General features: G+C 36.1%; 1 protein-coding gene across 1 annotated transcript; it reads right to left on the bottom strand.

The window, feature by feature from the left end:
• Positions 1-291: 291 nt before the first annotated feature.
• On the bottom strand, positions 292-16,629 carry LOC114650500 (collagenase 3-like). The gene is given in 11 exon segments (XM_028800164.2): positions 292-415; positions 1,229-1,332; positions 1,415-1,574; positions 3,583-3,716; positions 8,386-8,490; positions 8,492-8,528; positions 11,743-11,904; positions 11,989-12,114; positions 13,202-13,350; positions 15,329-15,570; positions 16,471-16,629. Coding segments are annotated over 11 exon segments (1,431 nt in total). The 5' UTR covers positions 16,576-16,629; the 3' UTR covers positions 292-308.
• Between the last annotated feature and the right edge of the window lie 6,807 nt (positions 16,630-23,436).

Below are 23,436 nucleotides of genomic sequence, written 5' to 3'. Positions count from 1 at the left end.
AGCGCTTCCCACTGCGCCACCGTGCCACCTCTCCTGTGTTTCAATATTACAATATATATTTTAAGTTGAAAAAAAAACTAAGCAATACAAAGAAATTGTAATAAAACCAACAGAGATTTATTTAAAAATATTAAATCTTACAAAAAAAGCTGAAATTCTACATTATCAATACAGCAAAAAAATCTGTTCAATATACAACATGGAATATATATTTAAACAAAATAAAACTTATGGAAAAATAAATGTACTTAACAGTATTTTTCTTATTACAGTAATGTCAAAATAACATGATTTTTGCTTTTTGGCTTTTACTTCTGACAACCTAGGAAAAAGTTGCTTTTCAAAATTCGTTGGACCTTCTTTAATTTGAAGTTGAATTCAAGCATTCTCGAGCCACTGAAGAAATACACAAGGCCTGAAAAAACATCAGAAAAAATAAACAAAGGTGAATCAGTTAAATCCGATAAATCATATTTTATTAAATGTATAAATCACAAAGGAACATTAGGATTTATAATTATATATCAAGTCATTTTGACCATCCAACCATTAGTTTCTAAACTCCTTTAATCCATTAAGGGAGGGTTGAGGCAGCCTTGAATATACCTCAAACATGGTCTCAAACCATGTGGGAAAAGTTTACATTGAATTGAGAAAACTAATATTTATGAGTTTCATAGACATCTTTTAGGAAACCAGATAAGATGAATGTTTCAAATCTATGCATTAATTTACTGAACCTTCTTCATCCCGTTCAGGGTTAAAAAGAGATGATGTTTAGGCTAAACAGCATAATCCGCAACTCAGAACATGGTTGGGTATATTGCAAGGCACAGCAATGCATATCGTTGATGGAAATTTGAGCAAAATGAAAACCCTCTTGGACAAAGGGAAAATGTCGAAACTCCAACCATACAGTGACCAGACTGGCACGCAAACCCAAATGCCTACAGATTTCTTAAGCAGCACTGTGTCACTATACATAACCACACCGTCTGTGTTAGTTTTAACGCACAATTGATTTCTTAGTTTTAAAGCATATTTAAAAGGCATTATACAGATTGTGTTGTGATCAGTTTCACTAAGACAGAGCTAATCTACACTGAAGGAGTGAAGGAGGATTGGTGATCTGAAAGAAAAGTCGTACGTCTATTTTTTAGCTTAGTCCACTTTGTGTCAGAGCTTACTGATCGCATTTTATAGCACTTAATTAACTGTATTTAGTTACCATTGTGCTCAACAGCAGCATCAACCTTTCCACCAATTCCAGGAAAGTCGGCTTCTATCATCCTTGGGTAGCCTTTGTCCATTTTCTTCTTTGCCTCATCATAACTGAAAATTGAAAAAAAAATTTAATTTTTGTTCCCATCTTTACCATTGGCCCTTTAACACGTGTTCTTTACAAATTGATTACCTGTAGTATTTCTTTCCAACAAAGAAGAAAGTTTTCTTAGTGTCTTCATTATAAAGTGCAGCATCAATTTTATTCACAGTCTTAGGAAGTCCAAGATTCTGGATATTCTGAGGATAACCTTGTAGGATGTCATACCCAAAGAGTGCCCAAACCTGGTTTTCTGAAATAGGTAATAACCAAATGTTTTAGATAGTTACTTGACAAAACAGTGTTTAACTAATTTAATTTCAAATTAATCTATGATATACTAGCTCTATGTGGTCTTCAGGACAAAAAACAACTGTAAGACTCCCTAGCAGTTTTACTATATTGGTGAACTTGCAGAGGCATCAGCTAAGTGGGCCAAGATGGGTTGTATCTTGTTTGAGACGGACATGCAAACGATTGCAGCTCACACACAAATTAAGCAGGACAGGCAGAACAAGTCTCAGGCAAACGTATGGTAGCTCATTGTGTGAACGTACAACATGTTTGTACCACAAAGCTGAGTTAGTCTGCTTGGGTTGAATGAATAGTGAGGTGCATGCAAGCGCTGAAAACTTTTCAAAATTCATGCATTTGCCATCTCGCCAAGTGCAAGTCACACTTGTATAAGTTTCTACATCACACCAACTCCTGTGGCCGTGGTTGAGCGTGAGCAGAGTGGACTGCTCCATACACAAACACACACACATCTTTCTTAGTGAGAACAGAGGTGCATGAAAGTGCTAGAAAAATTTAAAAGTGCATGCATGCGCCATCTAGTGGCTGTGATTGAGTGTGAGCTGAGCAGACTGCTCCACACACACACACATACAGTGGGTCTTTCGTTTATATATGTCTATATAAATAAATAAATAAATATAAATAAATATTGTGACCAGGGTCATTACCTGATCTGAATGCTGGCTGGGTGGAAGGACCGAGGGAGAGAACATGTTTGGGACATTATCTTCCTCGCGATGCTAGAGGGCAGAAACTCCAAAAAATCCCCCCCCCCGCCCCTCCCCATGTTGCTAAAGCGTAATGGATTCTCGCAGGGCATGCCAGCAGTTGTAGTTTGCAGCAGCCCATTTGGGTTCCATGGGAGCTGCCAGGGGTTGCTGCAAATACAGCTAAGCCCTTTGTATCACCACTTCTGCCACACCTGGGGGTGTTGAAGGAGGAAGGTGAAACAACACCTGGAGCACTTCTGGGTGCACTGTAAAAGATGCCACCTCACCTCAGTTAAAGAGCCAGAGTCGGGAGGAGGTGGACAAAGCTTGAGGGAGGAGGAGTGGAGACAAAGACAGAGAGAAAGAGAGAGGAAGAAGGACGGACTGTGCTTGTTTGCACATTTGGCACTTTGTACTGTGCTGTGTAGTCGGGAGCAACAGAAAAGCGCTTCCCCAGTTAAATAAAGGTTTGTTGTCTGCTAAGCCTTGTGTCTCAGCTTGTCTGTGTCAGGACTGGGGGAGCCGAATGCCCCCTGGTGGTCCACTATATATCTACATCTGTATATATATATATATATATATATATATCTATCTATCTATATCTGTGTATATATATATATATATATATATATATATATATATATATATATATATATATAATATATATATATATATATATATATATATAAGCATCTTGTTAAGTTCCAGTAAATGCCTCCAAACTCATGGGATGGAGCTTCATCCTACAACAATCGTAAATTATCCCAAAAATGCTGCTAAGGCAGAGCATCACCAGGGAAGATACTCAGCACCTGGTGATGTCTAGGAATCTCAGACTACAAGCAGTAGTATATGACTGCTTTAATATACCTACCATTGCTATGCCCCAGACATTATTATGCCCTGAAATGAGGGGACCTTGTAGCAAAAGTGTAGTCATTTCTAAATAGTGTAACCAAAATGTATGTAAATACCCTTAAATGAAAGTCTGCAATGCCATGTATACATTACAGATGTAAAAGTTAATCTTAAACTTACAGACTAGAAGCAGTAAAATTATAATTTCATTTAAATAGTCAACAATTTCTGATAGAATTATTTATTTTCTTTAGCATCAGTATTTTCTGCCCAAAAAGAGTTTTGAAAATATATTTAATAAATGCACAAGCATTAATAGAGAAACTCTTGTGCTGTGTCACAGTTTTGTGGTTACTTATGGCATGGCTGTTTAAGAGAGATTAAGAGAGCTCTTGCCTTTAAAGAGGAACACAACATCCCGCTCTCTGATCTCATATGCTGCATCAATATTATCAGGTATTTCTGGCCAGAATGATTTGATAGTGTCCTGTTCAACAGTTCCCATCTGTGGACTATTGCGCCAGAAGTAACTGAAAATAAAAGAATACAAAAATAGATGCAATATTTTGGTTATGCAGTATAGAAGAAATCTTTCAACAATTTTTGAATTCACCTTGTAAAATCTATTTGTTATTGTTCACATTATGAACTGAGTTGTATGTAGTACATATTTAAAAAAAATGATGAATATAAAGTATAGTTTGCTTAGGTGGGTTAGGAGGACAAATAAGTATAGGAAGTATGGATTTTTTGTCATTCTTCTAAATAAAATACATTATGCTAATAACAATGCTCAAGGCACTTAAAACAAAATGATTCAAATAGTTTCTGCATAGAACAATAAACAAATAAACACAGGAGTCTTCCTGAATAGATGAGTTTTCAGTTGCTTTTTAAAGAAATTAATGGAGTCAGCTGATCTAATTAATCTCGGGAGGTCATTCCAAAGTCTGGGTGCTATACAGCTGAAAGCCCTCTCACCCATACACTGCAGGTTAGTGTGGGGCACAACAAGATTGCCAGAATCAGAGGACCTTAGTGGGCAAATAGGAGCATAGCGATGGAGAAGGTTACTGATGTAGTCCCGTATAAGGCCATTTAAAGCTTTGTAGGTTATTAATAGAATTTTATACTCGATCTTGTAATACACAGAGTGCTAGTGAAGGCGAAGCAAGATGGGTGTGATTATTGCTGTATTTTTCAATCAAAAAATTAATGATATTAGAAATAACATAGTATATCTCCCCAACACTAAGGATCCTCCTAAACCCCAGTACTCCGTTATAAACAAATTAAACTCTTTCACCAGGATAGATTTACCTGATTTACATAAAATAATTTCTCAACTGAAACCCTCCACCTGTGTCCTTGACCCAATACCAACAAATTTTTTCAAAGAAGTATCGGGCGTGCTAATTGATAATATTCTTGACATAGTAAATTCGTCATTAGATACGGGGGTCTTCTCAGACTGTCTTAAGACTGCTGTAGTTAAACCCCTACTTAAGAAAAATAATCTTGACCCCTCTGCTCTTGAAAATTTTAGACCCATCTCTAACCTGCCTTTCTTAAGTAAAATTCTAGAGAAGGCAGTCATTATACAGTTAAATGACCACCTCAATAAACATGCTATTCTTGATAAATTTCAGTCAGGTTTTAGAACAAATCACAGCACAGAAACTGCACTCGTTAAAGTAGTAAATGACTTGCGGGTAAATGCAGACAGAGGCCATTTATCTGTTCTCATCCTCTTAGATCTGAGTGCCACATTTGCCACCATTGATCATAATATTCTTAGAAATTGCCTTAGTCAATGGGTGGGACTCTCTGGCAGTGTCTTAAACTGGTTTGAATCCTACCTGGCAGGGAGAAAATTCTTTGTTAGTTGTGGTAAAAACTCAAAGACACATGATATTTTACATGGTGTTCCACAAGGCTCTATCCTGGGTCCGCTGCTCTTCTCAATCTACATGCTTCCATTAGGTCAGATTGTCTCAGGGCACAACGTGAGCTACCACAGCTATGCTGATGACACACAGCTGTATTTATCAATTGCACTTGATGACCCCGATTCTCTTGATTCACTAACACAATGTCTTACTTGTATTTCAGAATGAATGAATATTTTCTCAAGTTAAATAAAGAGAAAACTGAAATTTTAGTGATTGGCAATAATGGATACAATGAGGCTATTAGAAATAAACTGGATACATTAGGATGAAAAGTCAAGATGGAGGTAAAAAGCTTAGGGGTAACTGTTGACTGTAATCTGAATTTTAAATCGCATATTAATCAGATCACTAGGACAGCATTTTTTCACTTAAGAAACATAGCAAAGGTTAGACCTCTTATATCATTGAAAGATGCTGAGAAATTAGTTCACGCGTTTGTTTTCTGTTGACTAGATTACTGTAACGCAATCCTCTCATGAATACCCAAAAAAGACATAAATCGTTTGCAACTAGTGCAGAATGCAGCTGCTAGAATCCTAACCAGGAAAAGAAAATCTGAGCACATTTCTCCAGTTTTGATGTCACTACACTGGTTACCTGTGTCATTCAGGATTGACTTTAAAATTCTGCTTATGGTTTATAAAGCCTTAAATAATCTCGTCCCATCTTATATATTGGAATGTCTGACATCTTATATTCCAAATCGTAACCTCAAATCCTCAAACAAGTGTCTCCTTAGAATTCCAAGAGCAAAACTTAAAAGAAGTGGTGAGGCGGCCTTCTGCTGTTATGCACCTAAAATCTGGAATAGCCTGCCAATAGGAATTTGCCAGGCTAATACAGTGGAGCACTTCAAAAAACTGCTGAAAACACATTATTTTAACATAGCCTTCTCATAACTTCACTTTAATTTAATCCTGATACTCTGTATATCCAATTCATTATAATAACTATTCATGGTGGCTCTAAAATCTGTACTAACCCCTACTCTCTTCTGTTTCTTTTTCCAGTTTACTTTTGGTGATGGCTTGCCACCATCTACTCAAAGCACCGTGATGTTCCAACAGTGATGGATTAAAAGCCAGAAGTCCGCATGACCATCATCATCAAGTCCTTCCGTGAGAACCCTAAATACAAAGAGGACTATTTAATTTATGTTAGGTAGAATGCCCAGAGGGGACTGGGCGGTCTCGTGGCCTGGAACCCCTGCAGATTTTATTTTTTTCTCCAGCCGTCAGGAGTTTTTTTTTGTTTTTTCTGTCCTCCCTGGCCATCGGACCTTACTCTTATTCTATGTTAACTAATGTTGTCTTATTTTAATTTCTTATTTTGTCTTTTATTTTTCTTTTCTTCACTATGTAAAGTACTTTGAGCTACTTTTTTGTAGGAAAATGTACTATATAAATAAATGTTGTTGTTGTTGTTGTTGTTGCTCACTGTTGCTGGATTGTTTAAGGACTCTTGCAGCAGAGTTTTGAATTAACTGGAGTTAACTTATATATATAAGTGATATAAGATTTAAAAGGGCACCTGCCAGTAGGTTGTTTCAATAATCAATGCAGGATGTGATAAAAACATGGACAAGTTTCTCAGCATTTTAAAAGGAGAGAAAAGAGCAAACACAGGATATGTTATGGAGGTGGAAGTAAGAAAGGTTCTTAATGTGGTTTATGTAGGTGGAGTAAGAAAGAGAGGAATCAAAAATGACAACCAAAAGTGACTGAAAAGGAGCTCATTTTCTTAAGTTGTGCTTTAGTGTCAATTTGCTGGAGTTCAGTTTTGTTGCAATTTAATATTAAAGGGATCTGCTCCATTCAGGTTTTAATTTCACTGAAGCAAGTTATAAGCTGAGAAAGCTCTGATGAAGTTTCGCTTTTAACATTGAAATAGAATTGAGTATCATCTGCATAAAAATGATAACCCAGTCTAAAACTGTGAATAATATGGTGGAGGGGAAGCATTTAGATACAGAAGATCAGAGGGCCAAGGACAGATCCCTGAGGAACTCCTTGTGTGACTGGCACTGAGCTGGACCTGCTGTTACCAAGGCTAACAAATTTTTGCCTATCAGTCAGATAGGACTTAAACCACTCGAGGGCAGTGCCAGAGATACCCAGGATGTTCCCCATTTTGGACAGTAGAATGTCATGTCTGATAGTGTTAAAAGCTGCACTGGGGTCTAACAGAATTAATATGCTGGCTGGTCCAGAGTCTTCTGCCATAAGGAAATTATTGGTTATCCGAAGCACAACAGTTTCACAGCTCTGCAGCGCTCTGAATCCAAACTGAAAGAGTTCCATCAAATTATCAGATGTTAAGTAATCGATGAGTTGGGAGGTTACAACACGCTCAAGAAAGTTTGACAGAAAAGGTGAGAGATAGGCTGAAAATTATTAAGACCAGACTTTTTTAACAATGGTGTTTCAGAAGCGATTTTAAAAGTGGCTGGCTAAAAGCCAGTGTCAAGTGATATATTTATTACTATTGTAACAGTCAGGATTATGGCATGAAGGCAGGATTTAAGAAGTGTGGTGGGGATGGGGTCCAATTAACAGGTAGTCAGCCTCATCTTACAAAGCAGGTAAAATATTAGTAAAGGAGCTGGATGGAGAGGGAATACAGGGAAAGATATGGATGTATATTAGTTGAATTATTTCCGTCTTTAATTTTGTTATAGAAAAAGTGGAGGAATTTTTCACTGGCTTCAGTAGAGGAGGTAATTCGGCTAGATGCAGGTTGAAGAGAACAGAGAACAAAACCATCGGGTTATCACTGCTACTTTCTATTATTCTGCCATAATGCATGTTCTTGGCTGCAGTTAGTGCAACCCTGTAAGCCCTTTGCTGGTCAGAGAAAGTCTGGATATGCATAGTGAAGCTAGTCTTCTCAAGACATCGGCCAGCTACTTTCATAGACCGTAGTTCTGAATTATACCATAGAGTTAAACTCTTAAAGGAAAGTGCTTTCTAACCTCATTAATTCTATAAGTCTATCCTGCAACAAACTTTGGATCTGTAAAGAGGAGTGGGACTAAAGCGATTGTGGAGAAGGACTGGAAGCAGTTTTCTGACTGTTACATTAAGTTTGTAAGCTTAGTGTATTTTGTAATGTACATAAGGAACATTATTTATGTCAGGATAAATATGTTAGTTATATTTGTTATTTTGCTTACGTTCTATAATAAAGTTCTTTGATGGGTACTTGTGGATGATTGTCAAAGATAAAATAGCAGTCGTTATTTTCTTACCTATCTTTAAATAAAATCATCTCTCCACGTAGAGTAGTGACAGCATCCACAGCCAAACTATGATCACAGTTGTTGGGTTTAGGCTGCTTGGGTGGCTTTGGGGGGGGGATTTGGATCTTTAGGAGGAATGCCAGGATTGGGTCCTGTGAAACAAAGTTAAATTCAGTTACCTGTATTAAGTCATCAGTATTCAGATTTTTTTTGTATTATTATTATATACTAAATTTAATTCAAAACAAGGATAGAAAAAATGTGAAAACTGTAAAAAAACAGTGCCTGTTATAGGAAAAACTTGTTTTTGAAAACTTAAAAGGTAAATCAAATATTTCTCATGTCAAAGCTATTTATTCACAATCATGGTATATATTACTGTAATTTGCCACATGAAATTGTGTTAGAAAATGAAGCATTTGTCATGAATTCTGAAAAACACCTGCCCTGCTCCTGCACTTTAAAATGGAAGTGACTGGTACTGGGGTCTAAGTCTGAAAGCAAATACTTTACTATTTACTGAATATGTCCACTTTGAAGAAGCAACGTTTTTGATTTAAGAATTATGCGTCATGCGTTTCTGAGGCATGCTTGTGACAACAAAAGTAAACTGCAAGTAATACATTTTATGACAGATTCATGGTACTATTTTCTTAAGGTAAGGTTACGTTTCCTATTCGATTGTCTGCACACAGTGGCTGTCGTAGATGGAGGTTTGACATTTCCTATGGGCGCACTCCTAATGCTGGCACTGAATCATACAGAAGCTTCTTTCTGCCACAAAAATTATTACATTCTCAATAATTATAGAGTTATTTTGCAAAGATACTGCCTGCTTCTGCCAGTGTCAAAATGCACAGACATACTTTGGTATTCTAGTGGTAACTAGTGAGAGGTTTATCATGCACATAGAAAGCAGTCAACTAGCAAAAACTAAACAGACCCTATAGACTTACATTTAACTTTTTTTAGGTTAAAGTTTAGTAAGTTTGGTACAGCTGTTTTTACATTGGTAGAGAGGCAGTGCAGAGCTGTCATTCTTGCTTCACAGCACCAGTGTCTGAATGGGGTATGCAGTTCTCCTCAAGTATTTATGGATTGAGTGTTATCAGTCGGTTTGTTTAACTGTTAAAAATGACCTGTTTTAACACTGTATACCGGGAATGTGCCAATAACACTTGTCAATTACTAAAAAAAGTTTAGTCCTTCGTATGCTCTGAAGAAAATGTAATTTATCCCCTTTTTCCTATTGTACAGCCTATTATGTATGGCAGTGTAAAGACTGTGGGTGATTGTGTAGCAGTGTTTCAAAGATTATTGTCTAGTTGTTAACAGAAGAGAGACAGCAATTTATGTCTGGATGTCAACTTTAAATAACTGTGCTTGGAGACAATTTCTTGAGGTGAAGGAGGAAAGCACACTTCTGGGGCTGAAAGGTTGTCACAGAGGAAGACTAGTAGTGAGGTGAAGTCCCCTTAAAAAATGGCTGAGTCTCACAAAAAATGTTTTGTTCTTTTCAATCCTAAAACAACATTGATGTGGTGTTTTGCAATATGTGTGCAATCTCAAGACAAGGATCAATATTCGATAACATATTTGCATTGCAAATGGATATATTTGGTAAGTTTAAGACATTTGTTTTTATGTTTGGACTCCAGCATCCTTCACTTCTCTTTTAAAGTACAAAAATAGGCTAGGTAATTTTGGAAAATGTATAAAATAGGCTTCTCTTTAGAATACAAGTTCATGTGGCAAAAAAAATATATACAGTCGACCCTTGATATACGACCGGCCTGACATGCGAACAACTTGCTTTACGGCCAAAATTTTTGTTTTGAATTACGACCAACATCTTGCGTTACGGGGCGGCACGGTGGCGCAGTGGGTAGCGCTGCTGCCTCGCAGTTGGGAGATCTGGGGACCTGGGTTCGCTTCCCGGGTCCTCCCTGCGTGGAGTTTGCATGTTCTCCCCGTGTCTGCGTGGGTTTCCTCCGGGCGCTCCGGTTTCCTCCCACAGTCCAAAGACATGCAGGTTAGGTGAATTGGCGATTCTAAATTGGCCCTAGTGTGTGTGTGTGTGGGTGTGTGTATGTGTGTGTCCTGCAGTGGGTTGGCACCCTGCCCGGGATTGGTTCCTGCCTTGTGCCCTGTGTTGGCTGGGATTGGCTCCAGCAGACCCCCGTGACCCTATGTTCGGATTCAGCGGGTTGGAAAATGGATGGATGGATGGATCTTGCGTTACGACCCGAATGCGGTCACGTGTATCCGTTTGTGCGATTGTAAACAAACAGCCAAGAGCGTTTGTAAGCGTCAGTCGGAGCCCAGATACATGTATTTGTGGACGTAATTTCGTTCAGTGCAGTGATTTATATAATTTATTTCGATAATTGCTAAGGAAGGAAGCGAAGGTAACAAAGGTAAAGAAAGCGATCACAATCGAAACAAAGAAGGAAATTGTGTGGAAATATGAGAGTGGCGTTCGTGTGACCGATCTCGCTAATATGTACAGCATGTCGAAATCCACCATCTCGACAATTTTACAAAGAAAAGATTTGTATAAGGAAACTCCTTCCAAACAATAACCACCTTCCATTTCATTCTCCTCCTCCTTCCTTCCGGCAAGCCAAAGATGTCAACTTAAATGGTGAGTACAGTATGAAATTGTTGTTTCTGGTAGGCTAGGCACTTTTTATAACTTTTTGGTTAGTACATTAGAAAAAGTATTGGTGTTTTTGGTAAATTATGCACATTATACAACCATTTTCTATTAAAAAAAGTTAAGTAAGTGTTGCTGTGGGCGGTTCGGAACACATTAAGGACATTTCCATTATTTCTTATGGGAAAAATTGTCTTGACTTACAACCAACTTGAGTTACAACCAGCCCTCGTGAACGAATTGAGTTCGCAAGTCAAGGGTCCACTGTAACTTGATTGGGAGGGAATACATTTAATGAGAATTCCCACAATTCATTCTTAAATGCATTTAGAGTGCTCAAAGAACATTGTAAATGTTTGTCCATTAGTTGACGTTTCATCCTTTACTGATTACTTTCCAGAGTTGTTAGTCACCACAGCCTATTATGGTACAAATCTGGAACCCTATAGAGATATCAGTCAATCACAAAACACCCTTACATATAAATTCACACTCACTCATATATAGCAAGCCACCAATTCACAAATCCTGCACTTTTCCTTAATGTGTGATGGTATTAAAAAGCTTTGCCCAAGCTAAAAAAACCTTCCTGTATAAAATAAAAAATGGTTTGCTTGACTGATTGATGGACTATCACTATCCTAGAAAAGCATCTTTAAAAGCCTATTCAAAGAATATTCAAGGGGTGTTTTTAATAATACTGTACTGACCGTATAAAGACTGGATTCCCTGAAGATCATCTTGAGGCAAAACAAAGGTCCCAGGGTTGACATAGTTGTAAATTGGGTACATCAGTGCACCTGGGTTATTGGAGTGGGACAGACCAAGGGCATGACCAAATTCATGAGCTGCTACCAGGAACAAGTTGAACCCTGGAACCAACATGCCATGCAGTTATAATGAGATTGCTGCTCTTTTTTATAGCATAACTCATATATTTTTTGACATTGACTTACCAGCTGATCCAGTGGTAAATGTTTCAGCTTCATCAAAATGAGTGTCTCCACCAATACCAGGTGAAGGTGCAAAAGCATGTGCTAAAGTCCCTCCTGGACCATCAAATGGGGAGTAATCACCATGTTCTAGAAGAAAGAGACAAGTTTTCTTTATAGTTATCTTGACATTAGAATCCAAGACTTTTATGTTGGACCCTTCTGTTAATGGCTTAAGTATAAAAAAAATACAATACCACAATAAGCAGAGTTATAGGTAGAATGTAATTAAATAAAAAACTGTTCTCTCCAACTTGCATATTCTTTGATCCAGTTTAGGCCATTTCATGCAATATGGCAAACGTTTCTTCCCCATTGGTCTTACAAATGGGGGGTTGGATGGGGTGGCTGAAAACGGTAGAAACTGTAGAACTGCCCTGTCTGCCAAAGTTTTTGCACCATTCATTGAGCCAACAGGAAATCTGCTGTTAGAGTTTCAAATTTAGTTCTAGGCTAGATTAAAAGTAGATATTTTAAAATATGACACTTTGTAATAAAATTGTTATATCATTTACTCTAAGCAAGGATTTTTAAGAATAAGAGACACCAGTATTAGTCATGTTATGAGATACATGCTTTATAAAAAAACAGCTATAACAGTTCATCTATTTTTTGAACCTACTAAATTTAATTTAGCAACACAGAGGACAAAAATCTATTCTGTGAGTTTTGGGTGCAAGGCAGGTAGCTACCCTGAATGGCCCCCTCATTCCTTCAAATAGCACATTCACTCTTAATGTGCCAAATGGAAGCTGCCAGTTAAGCTGCCAGTATTATATGTGCTAGAACATGAAAAAACACCAAAGTATCCTGATAAATCCTCACACAAATGCAGGGATAGCATGTAAATTCCACATAGACATTGTCCAAGTTGGTTTTCAAACTCTGTTTTATTGAGGTTTCTTTTCAAGGAGTTATTTTCATGTTGGTGGAGAATTCTTGAGCTCCAAACCCATTTCGGAGTAATGTAACATATAATTTGTCACTATACAGGTAGAGACACATAGGTAGTATGTAAAACCTGAGCGTTTGGTGAGCACAAGAAAAGTTCCATTGTGAGTAACCCTGGTACTGAATTGTGAAATAACTAGTATTAGCCTGTTAATGCGTCTAGTCCCAGAAGATTAAATAATGGGATTTGTAGGCTTCTCAGTTCACATGCTGTATGCATACATACCTCCAGTAACAAAGGAGATCATAATATCAGCTGTTCCACTGTAGATTCTCGTGATTTTTAGTGGGGTAACCTTGGTCCAGACCTCAAAAGCCTGCTGTATTGATTTGTCAACATCAGCTGTTAGCATATCAGGTGTATAATTTTCAATTCTGCAAATGAATAAAAATAATACAAATATTCAGGTATGGTTTTAAAGGTGTTTCAACCTTTTTCTAAACTTTTTGTTTGTTTTTCGTCTATAGATGAATTTCTAATCTAATATTAGAACATTATATAATTACTGTCTCCACCTTTCTGTCAATCCTCAAATATTTTTGAGTTAAGGAATTACTAATACCATATTTCAAAAGAATTTACAAATAATACACTGATTTTGGCAGATCTTTATTAAGTATATGTAACCCAGGTAATTATGGTAGTAATGCCGAAAGTGTGTAAAGAAGAAATCATAACTAAACTGCAATATGTAATTGCATATAACAACTAATGCTTTGTTTTATGGCCTCCTGACTAAATATATCAATAGATTACAATATGTTCAGAATTCTGCTGCTCGTTTACTTACACACACGAAAAAAATCAGCAGACATCACTCCTGTCCAATATGATTTACATTGGTTACCAGTTTCTTCAAGAAATCAAATATAAAATTATCCTTCTCACCTTTAAAGCCCTTCATGGGTTAGACACTCATTATCTGTCGGAGCTGCTGCTTCCTTACACTCCTGCCCGTGCATTACGATCATCGGACGCTAAGTTACTCACTGTACCTAAATACAGGTTAGTAACTATAGGTGGCAGAGCTTTCAGAGTGATAGCCCCTAAAATTTGGAATTCTCTCTCTCTCTCAGCCTTCACGAGGAAAAATCTATTATTAATTTCAAACTTCTGTTAAAACAAATCTTTTCAATGAGTATTACTTTGTTTCATGTATGTAATTTCTACTGTCTTGTTAATGTGTGTATTGAATTGTAACGTGTCCTTGAGTGTATGAAAGGCACTACATAAATAAAACTTATTATTAGTATTATTAATATGTAACAAAAATAACATCAAAAGTCAAATTCAAAAGAATTGTAGGAATTAAAATAATAATAGAACAAATCAAAATGTACAATATGAAATAATTTCGTATTCACTAGATATTTGTTTATACAAAGAATTGTATGTTTTGCTGCATTGGATAGCTATAAATACAGTATGTGTCATCCATGGTGCTATATACAGTAATATACAGAATAAAGACACTCAATGAATACTAAAATATCCTAGGTGAACGAAGAGACATAAGCAAAACCTTAACAATTAAATTAATGTTCCTACAAATTAGTAGTTGTATGATAGAAGCAGCATAAGAAAAGTTATGAAGTACCATAGAGCAGTTGTATTGAATATATCCTAAAGCAATTTGTGATGGTATGTGCAATGATACCAGCTACTACTGTATATACTGTAAAATTAAGATTTGTGTAGTATGTAGATAAATGTCTGTATTATATCGTATATATATACAGTATTAATATACATCAATTTCAAGTCATCCCTTTATAAATGTAAAAACAAACTCCAGTAAGGTGATTAAGAAAGCCACTATTTTAATATTTTAATTTTAGTGTACTTCTTAGCAAGTATTAAACTATTGGCAGTGCTACAGTGCCGCTACATGTCAGTCTGGGTGAACACCTCTCAACCTGGCTACACTGTGCTCAATGTGCTGCTAGCACCTCATCTTGAAATGAGTGAGATGTGTCAGATGAGCAAGGAAAATAAAAATTAATCAAAATGCATTATTTAGCCATTTGTTGAAATGTCACATGTTAGTGAATGTCGGCTTGATTCATGAGGCAGCTTGCTGAAGCATAACTAGTAATTACTTCTTACTACTATATATTGTACATACTGAGAGGAGAGCTGATCCTTCCAAACATCTATAAGTGATATAAAACTGAATATTAAAGCTTCCATTTTTTTATTTTTATTTATTATAGTGCTTTATTTTGTTAATGTGCAGTAGTTAATTATAGTGACATTTAAAACTGCAGAATACAGGCAATATAACTTTTTACACTCTAACACAATTCCACGCTAAGAGCTGTCAATAGTCTTAAATGTTACTAAATTTACTACCTGTAAGTCAGACTCTGTGTTTGCCACTTCTGCCCTCCAGGGAATGTGGAGTAATGAGCCACATCAGGGACGCCACATCTTGATTTTTTCATAACCTCCAGTGTGTTTGAATCCAACATTCCAGTTACTTGGAGACCGAAAAACTTTTGCATTTCCCTAAGTTTGTCTGCAATTTCATTGTGACGCCTTCCTGAGTTACCTCCTGAGGTGGATGTAAGGTTGTATAATTTTCTAAGGTATTCCTGGTTAAAGAGAAAAAAAACAACTTAATTTTATACTAATGCACTTACAGGATATCATTGTATGTTTTGCTATTGGGTAGCTGTACATGAATAAAGCAAAATAACCCTTTTCATTTTTAATAATTTTCTAAGGTATTCTAAGATATTCCTAGTAAACATAACAGAGAAAATAAAACACATTTTTCCATGCTATACTAATGTACTTCAGGAAATGGAGAATAATGCAGCTGCTATTTAAGCAAAAACCTGTTACTTTTAAAGCATAAACGAGAAGTTGCTTTTTCAGTAATTGCAAATATTGTGAAACAAGGTCTGAATAATCTATAATTCCTTTAAGAAAATAGCAGTAGAAATCTTTAATTGCCAATAATGAATGGATTGGCATATTTAGGGCAAACTAAACTTATATTAGAAAAAATATAATCGCCATACTCCATGCAGTTTGTAAACACATTTTCAGGAATGCAAAAGTAGGTTGAAAAAAAATAAGTAAAGGGGAAAAAATTCAAAGTAACATAAGCGCACTCAGTGTGGACAGCTGCTGAACACTGCCATTTAAACAGCTACGTATTTGTCAAAACATGTTTGTCCCTAATTCTGCTCTCTTTCATGTGAGACTGGTGAGTTTCAGATAGAAGGTTTCTACAGAAATAAAAAGTATGTTGTTCAGTTATAACCATTATTTGACATTTATTATGTTCACTAATTTTCTTTTAACAGTAAGAACTCTACAATAGATTGTATGCATCATAATAGCAACAGTGTGACAAAAAGAAATTTTATTTCTACTGTCACTTACTGCACGGCATAACTTGTATATCTGGCTAAAAATTTAAAAAGACATAATAAATCTACTACCCTCTAGTATATTAGATATTCAGTAAGAGAAAAAGTGGTTACCTGTGCAAACTTCTGATTGTCTTCTTCTGTGGTGGCTGGTGATATTGGAGCAGCGCATGCTGCAGCCACTAAGGCAGTGAAAAGCAGAAGTCTAAGAGACACCATTGCACTCAGTAGTCACCTCTGGAGTGGTCTACTCTGCTGTTTCAGCTCTCTCTTGTTGCTTATATACTGTGGGTCTGTGCCCCCAAGAATGTTGCGCAATAAAATTAGTCACTTGAGCGATGAGTAAACATCAGATACAGAGGAAGTTGTGTTTCACCAAGGATATAACAGATGTGTAACATTCCATCAAAAAAATCCTAAAAGGTGAGTACCAATGTCTTAAAAATAAAGATAATGGCTTGAAAAAATGACAAGTTGTTTAAGTTTTATCAAATGTTTGTCTTTAATGTTGGTATTGTATGCAGATTTATTTGTTAAACTTTCCTAAATGATGTGCTTTTTGTCAAAACATACTTACAGTATATATTAGATATTTTATTGTTTCTTTATTGTATCCTTGATTAACAAAATCATATACATTCCTGTCTACTGTTATGTGTCTTTATTATTTTGATGAGTGTGCTCCAATACTTCATCCCAAGCTAGTTCTTGACTTGAGCCCAGTTTCTTCAGTAACCATGTAGTAAAACAGGTAAGTCTGAAAAAAGAAATAAATCAATAAACTAATCAATTAGATGTACTGGTGCTCCAGGCACTGATGGTTCTTATCTTGTGCTCAATGCTGCTAAAGAATTATATAGGTTTGGAAAATGAAATGGTGATTGATCTGATGAATATTAATTAATAAAATTAATTAAATCATTCTACAGTTCTAATATAATTACAATAATGACCTTGATAAAATTGAATACTCTTAATTTCATTTAATGACAAATAAAGAAAAACGTTTTTAAAAGACAGTGAATGTCAGGAACATGTGCCGTTTTTTTTTTTTTTTGGTTATTTTCTTTGTTATCCTTTCTCTTTTTTTTAAACTGTACTCTAACCATTTTATGTCCATATTTCTGAATCTTGTGACGGTATGGAAAACGTGATGCATTGCGTGACGTCAATCTCATTTCTTTACATGAGAGGCAAAGCACAGTGCAAACAGTTTGAGATTTGGTCAAATGAAGTTAGGACCTTCATGAGAGACTCAGTGCTCAAGCAGATATATAAAACAAAATATTTTGAAAATATGCTACTGACTTTGAATATTAATTAACTTTGACTTTGAGTTGTTTTTTCCTAATAAAAAGAAAGTAAAAGTTGAATTCTTTTTAATTATTTTGTTAATGATGATTATCCTGACTTGTCTCAAAATGAAAGACAAAAAAGATAAAACTCCATTGGTTTCTACAACATATGTCGAATAGAACTTCTATTACCTTACTATACACATTAGCAGATAGTGCATACACTTCAACCCAAAGTTGGAATGGTATGAAAAATATAAATAGTAATTGAAAGTAGTGATTTCATACAGTATATAAAGACATGTTTAATGTTTGGTCTGGTCAACTTCACTTTCGTAATATTATATCAATTTTTGGCATTGAGGGTCAGCAACACATTTTAATAATGTTGGTATGGGTCAATTTAGGGCTGCTGATGAGTTAAAAAAATGATAATGTGGTTAGAAAAAGATGATATTCAACAGGTAATTGTAATCATGCTTTGTTGCACAAAGGATCACCAGAAATGCATGAGAAAATCATTCAAAAGTTTAAAAATGATGTTTCTCAAGGACAGGTAAGAAGGGGTTTAGGTATTTCACTCTCAACAGAGCAAAACAGAATTAAAAGAATCATAAAATTTAGAGAAAACGTGGTACGTAAAGTGCAAGGGGGCAAGCCTAAGCTTACTGCTGGTGATTCCTGATTCCTCAGGTAGCATTGCATCAAGAACTGCCATTCTTTAATAAATGACATAACCACATGGGCTCAGCAGTACTTTGACAAACATTTATGAAGTAACGCAATACATAGTTATATCCACAAATGCCAGTTACGACTTTACTGCACAAAAAGGAAGTCATATTTTAACAATGTCCAGAAGTGCCATCAACTTCTCTTGGCTCAGCTGGGATGGACCATCACAAAGTGGAGGCGTGTTTTGTCGTTGGACAAATCAATACGATAGGCAGTGTGGTGTACTGATTAAATGTGACCATGAGCAAATCATTTGACCTGCCTGTGCTCTAATTAGAAAACCAAAAGAAATGTAACCCATTACTGTATCTCATAAATGTTTTATGTCGCCTTGGATAAAGGTGTCAGCCAAATACGTAAATGTAAATATTTCAGGTTTGTTTTGGAAGAAATACATAAATACTCTCCACAGCAAAGAGGAGTCCAAAAGCCACCATCTATGATGGCATGGGGTTGTGTCAGTGTTCTGGGTATGGGCAACTTGCGCTTCTGTGAAGGCACCATTAATAACAGAAAGAAGTACATATAGATTCTGACGACACCTTTTCCTTGGATACTCATGCATATTTTAGCAAGACAGAACAAAAACACATTCTCCGTGCGTTACCAAGACAAGGCTGCATAGGAAGAATGTGCCGGTGCTTCAAATGGCCTGCCTGAAGTACTGACTGGTCCTCAACTGAAACACAAAATGCGACAACAAAGATTCCATACTGCTGTATACCTTAAAACTTGTTTGCAAGAAGAATGGGGCAAAATTACACCTCAAACACTCAATAAATTGGTGTCTTCAGTACCTAAAGGTTTATTAAATGTTATAAGAAGGAAAGGCAATGTTACAAAGTGGTAAATTCTTAACTGTCCACAATTTTTGGAATATGTTGCAAGCCTCAAAATCTACGTGTTTATTTTTGAAAATAATAAATTTCATTAGTTATAACATCATATAATGGGTGTTTTTATTGTTTTTATTGTTTTCAGGTCAAAGATAATTTATTATCATATACTAATCACTGTTTCTGTTTTTATTTGTTGTTTCTATACTGTTCCGATAATTTTCCGAGTTGGGCTTGCATGTCAATCAGCAGGTAAACTTTTGTTAAATCCTTTTGTTTTTCTATTATTCTTCCACATCCCAGTGAGGTTGGGTTATAGGCAAAGTTTCCGTGTTATGTGGTAAACCATACAGAGTGGGGGGATATTTGTGCCCTGCGATGATCTGGTATCTCATCCTAGATGGATTCATGCCTTGTGGGTTCCTCTCCACTCTATATGTTTGTTCATAAAAGGACTGGCTGGAAAGATGTAAAAAATGCACTTAAATTACTCTGTGTGAAAAGTAGATGACTGGCTAAAGAAGGGATGGTCATAATTTTTGGCTAGAAGAAGAAATAATGCAGTCATCACATGCTTTAGAGAAAGGTGTAGATCTAAATATGAAATATAGTTTCTGCAAACCTTTGCAATTTGGTGATTTTCTAATAGTTAATAAAAATATCTGAGTCATGAAGTTACATCTACAGCTGAAAAGTAAACTGAAATAGGCCAAAGAACAAAGAAATGTATTGATTTCTTCAGTTTGCATAGCTACTGGAAACCATCAGCTAAACATTACAAATTTGTCAAAACATGTTTACCTCCACTCTTTACTCTTTTTCAGTTGAAACCGACATGTCTCAGGTTGCAAAGCATGAAGAAATCAAAAGAATTTCATTTGCCTCTGATATCCATCTTCCAAACAAATTGTTTTGTTTCTTCCAACAGTAAATGTTTCACTCTAGGGTGAATGTATGCTGCACAACAGTCTTGAGAAATGAATACTTGTTTTCTTTGTATAATCTCATGAATCACCATATAGTGTCCATAATATTCCAGCACCCTTAAACAGTGACTCCAATGTTATTTTTGAGTTGCATAGTTAAAGAATGGATGCCTCTAAGGTTAAAACTTCCATCTTTTAAAAAAATGAGTTTAGGCAAAGTAATTGGCATGCTTAAACACAATAGTCAGTTTATGATGACAGAAAGCGGGATTGTCTTCTTCAGTTTCTGAAATGATTCTCCCTATAAGACAATATGAAACGAATAATAATAATTCCTATCATTTATATAGCACTTTTCTCACTACTCAGAGCATTCTCCACACAGGGAGAACCTGGGAAGCAAACCCTCAACCTCCTTACTGCAAAGCAGCAGCGCTACCAAACAAGAATGATTCTTTAAGAGTTGTCATATAGTACCATTCCTCCACACTGAAGGGATTGAGGCAAAGGTCTTACATCAGTTCGGGAAGCCCATAATGGCTACCAGGGTAGATTCTAAAACCTCTAAACTTTAACTGTTCTCTTATTTTGATTAAAAATGTGTCACATCTAGTTAGATTTGCCCATTAAAAGATTAATTGAATAGCACAGCAATGGGCCAGCACTAGGCAAGCTTAAAATGAGGAAGTGGATATATGTTAAAAACTCTTAAATCAATCAATTGACTTAGAAGCAGGGTTAGACAAAACACAAAGTTAATGGTAGTCCAAAATTGATTCCCTGGACTTCTTGATTGATTTACTACTATATCTTTTTCTACCTTCCCTTTTAAACATTGTTCAAATGAGCTCCTAATGTGATGCTCTCAGCAATAGTGCTTGCACTTATCATGATTGCTGTGGCAGTGGAAAGGTGTTAACATCACAAACAGTAATGCTTGGCAATAAAAGCTAAGCATTACTAATCCAATATAATCCAATATTGTACAAAAATAATAAAAATATGCTTATGTATATCTCTGTATGTGTGTGTTAACCTTAAGGTGCGAGAGTAGACCTGTCTGGCAATGAACCTGGGTGAGTTCGATTAACCCTGAAAAATACATCGAAGTCCTACAAGTAAGCAAGTAAGGGTTATTTGAATACTACGAGATAATATAATAATCAAAAAAGGCATGCATTATTATACAGTATATACATCCATCCATCCATTTTCCAACCTGCTGAATCTGAACACAGGGTCACGGGGGTCTGCTGGAGCCACTCCCAGCCAACACAGGGCGCAAGGCAGGAAACAAACCCCGGGCAGGGTGCCAGCCCACCGCAGTATTATATAGTATAGTATATACTAAATTATATTATATAATAAGGGCTTGTTTGAAAGCACAAGGCAGGAGAATCATAAATAAACAAGAAATGTGTGTGAATTATTCTGGGGTAATGGTTCAGTTTGTGAGTCAAATAAATAAGAATCATGCACCTCATCCTCAAGTATATAATCCATCCATCCATTTTCCAACCCGCTGAATCCGAACACAGGGTCACGGGGGTCTGCTGGAGCCAATCCCAGCCAACACAGGGCACAAGGCAGGAAACAATCCCAGGCAGGGTGCCAACCCACCGCAGCAAGTATATAATTCAGTTTGTAAATCAAATGAACAATAATCATTGACTTGTTCATGGGTAATAGATCCGTTTGAACCCAAAAAAAATCAGCGAATCATAAATGCTCTGTGCAGTGAATGTGCTTGTCCGTGGTGCATTACTCTTTGTAACTATTTATTATTATGAATGGATTCGGAAAATGTAAGAATGAATGACTAAATAAGGCTTGTTATGATTTTCTGGATTAATACATGAAAAGATCAAAAATAGGAAATACTATTATGTTTGATTAGGACAGGATTTAAAATTAGAAATGGGCTGGACTGTACTTATTACAGCCTTCAGTTAACTGAGTCAGAATAGTTGTAAAATGAGGTTTTGGATGGTGGAGTAGCTTGAGCATGGGGTAGGTTTTGATGGCCGCTGCTCAAAACTTCCCAAGCGTTTATATTATTTACAGTACTTTTGCACTCTTTTGACCTTGAATTTTTGTCCAGTAATTTTTGGTCTCCATATTGTATGTGTCCTTTCAGATTTGTCCACTATATCTCTTTTCTTTCTTATGTATGACTTTTAGCCAGTGTTGGATATTCATTTGAAATACTGATTTATTTAAACATTTGTTTTACCTTTTACCTTATGTTCGGTCAGTTGTGACTCACCCAGATATCAACACTTCTGTCAGAACTTCTGCTCAGTATGCATTTTGGACATAAATTTTATTTGTTTCACAAAACCAATTGCAGGCAGTGAAATGAAAGAAAACTGTTGAAAGATACAATTCTTAACACTACTTAATACTCCTTGTTACTTCACCAACATGGGACGCCAAGAGTGTATCATGACCGTTATGGCTAAGAAAATTCCTGGAATGAATACCTTGGGACAGGTATTGGGATAGCTTACAATATTCTGACAAAGTTAAACCCCATTAAAATTAGTGGTTCAATTGGTCTAGGAAGTCCTAACAGAATTCTACATTCTTCGCTATCTTTCAGTTAGGGGGATCATTTAGATGTGGCAAAAATAATGTCAATCTGAAGGACAGCTGAGGAATAGACCTTTATTCTTTAAATTCAAAATAAGGATGTATGCCAATTCAGTTTCCTGGAATATACTGTATGTAGGTTATCTCCTCTCAGGGCCTCCATCAAATTTCACCTGATTCATGATCAGGTGTCTCCACACAAGCAAATGGACAACTAATTCCATTTGTCCATGGTTGGAAACCAATACTGGGCTGAAATGTGCAGGAAATAAGTCAGTCCCAGAAACATAAAATAATATCCTTTGTATTTTTTAAGTAGGATAACTTTTGAAAAATATCTGATAAATAAATGCAAGCTCTAGCTGTCATATACAGAATCATCCAGTTCAAATGGCTTATATGCCCATATCTCAAAGGCACACAACAATGACTGAGACACATTACTCTTGAATTGAATATTGCAAAAATATTTAACTTGAGCATCACAGAACAGTATCTGTAGGTACAGATGCCACACAGAAAATACCTTTTGCAAGGGACTGACATTCTCAGTTTTTGTCAGAGCTACTATTTTTACCTGCAATTGAATGTAACAATTTCACTGAATGACACATTTAGAATACCTGGGTGACATAAATTTTGTCAAAAAAGGTTTCTAAATTCAACACATTCCCAGTGTTACAATTTTGCCAGGTT

Source organism: Erpetoichthys calabaricus, chromosome 4 (assembly GCF_900747795.2).
Source record: "Erpetoichthys calabaricus chromosome 4, fErpCal1.3, whole genome shotgun sequence".
NCBI classification, from domain to species: domain Eukaryota; kingdom Metazoa; phylum Chordata; class Cladistia; order Polypteriformes; family Polypteridae; genus Erpetoichthys; species Erpetoichthys calabaricus.
Note: the sequence above shows the minus strand (reverse complement) of the source record. Positions and strands in the feature narration are given on the sequence as shown.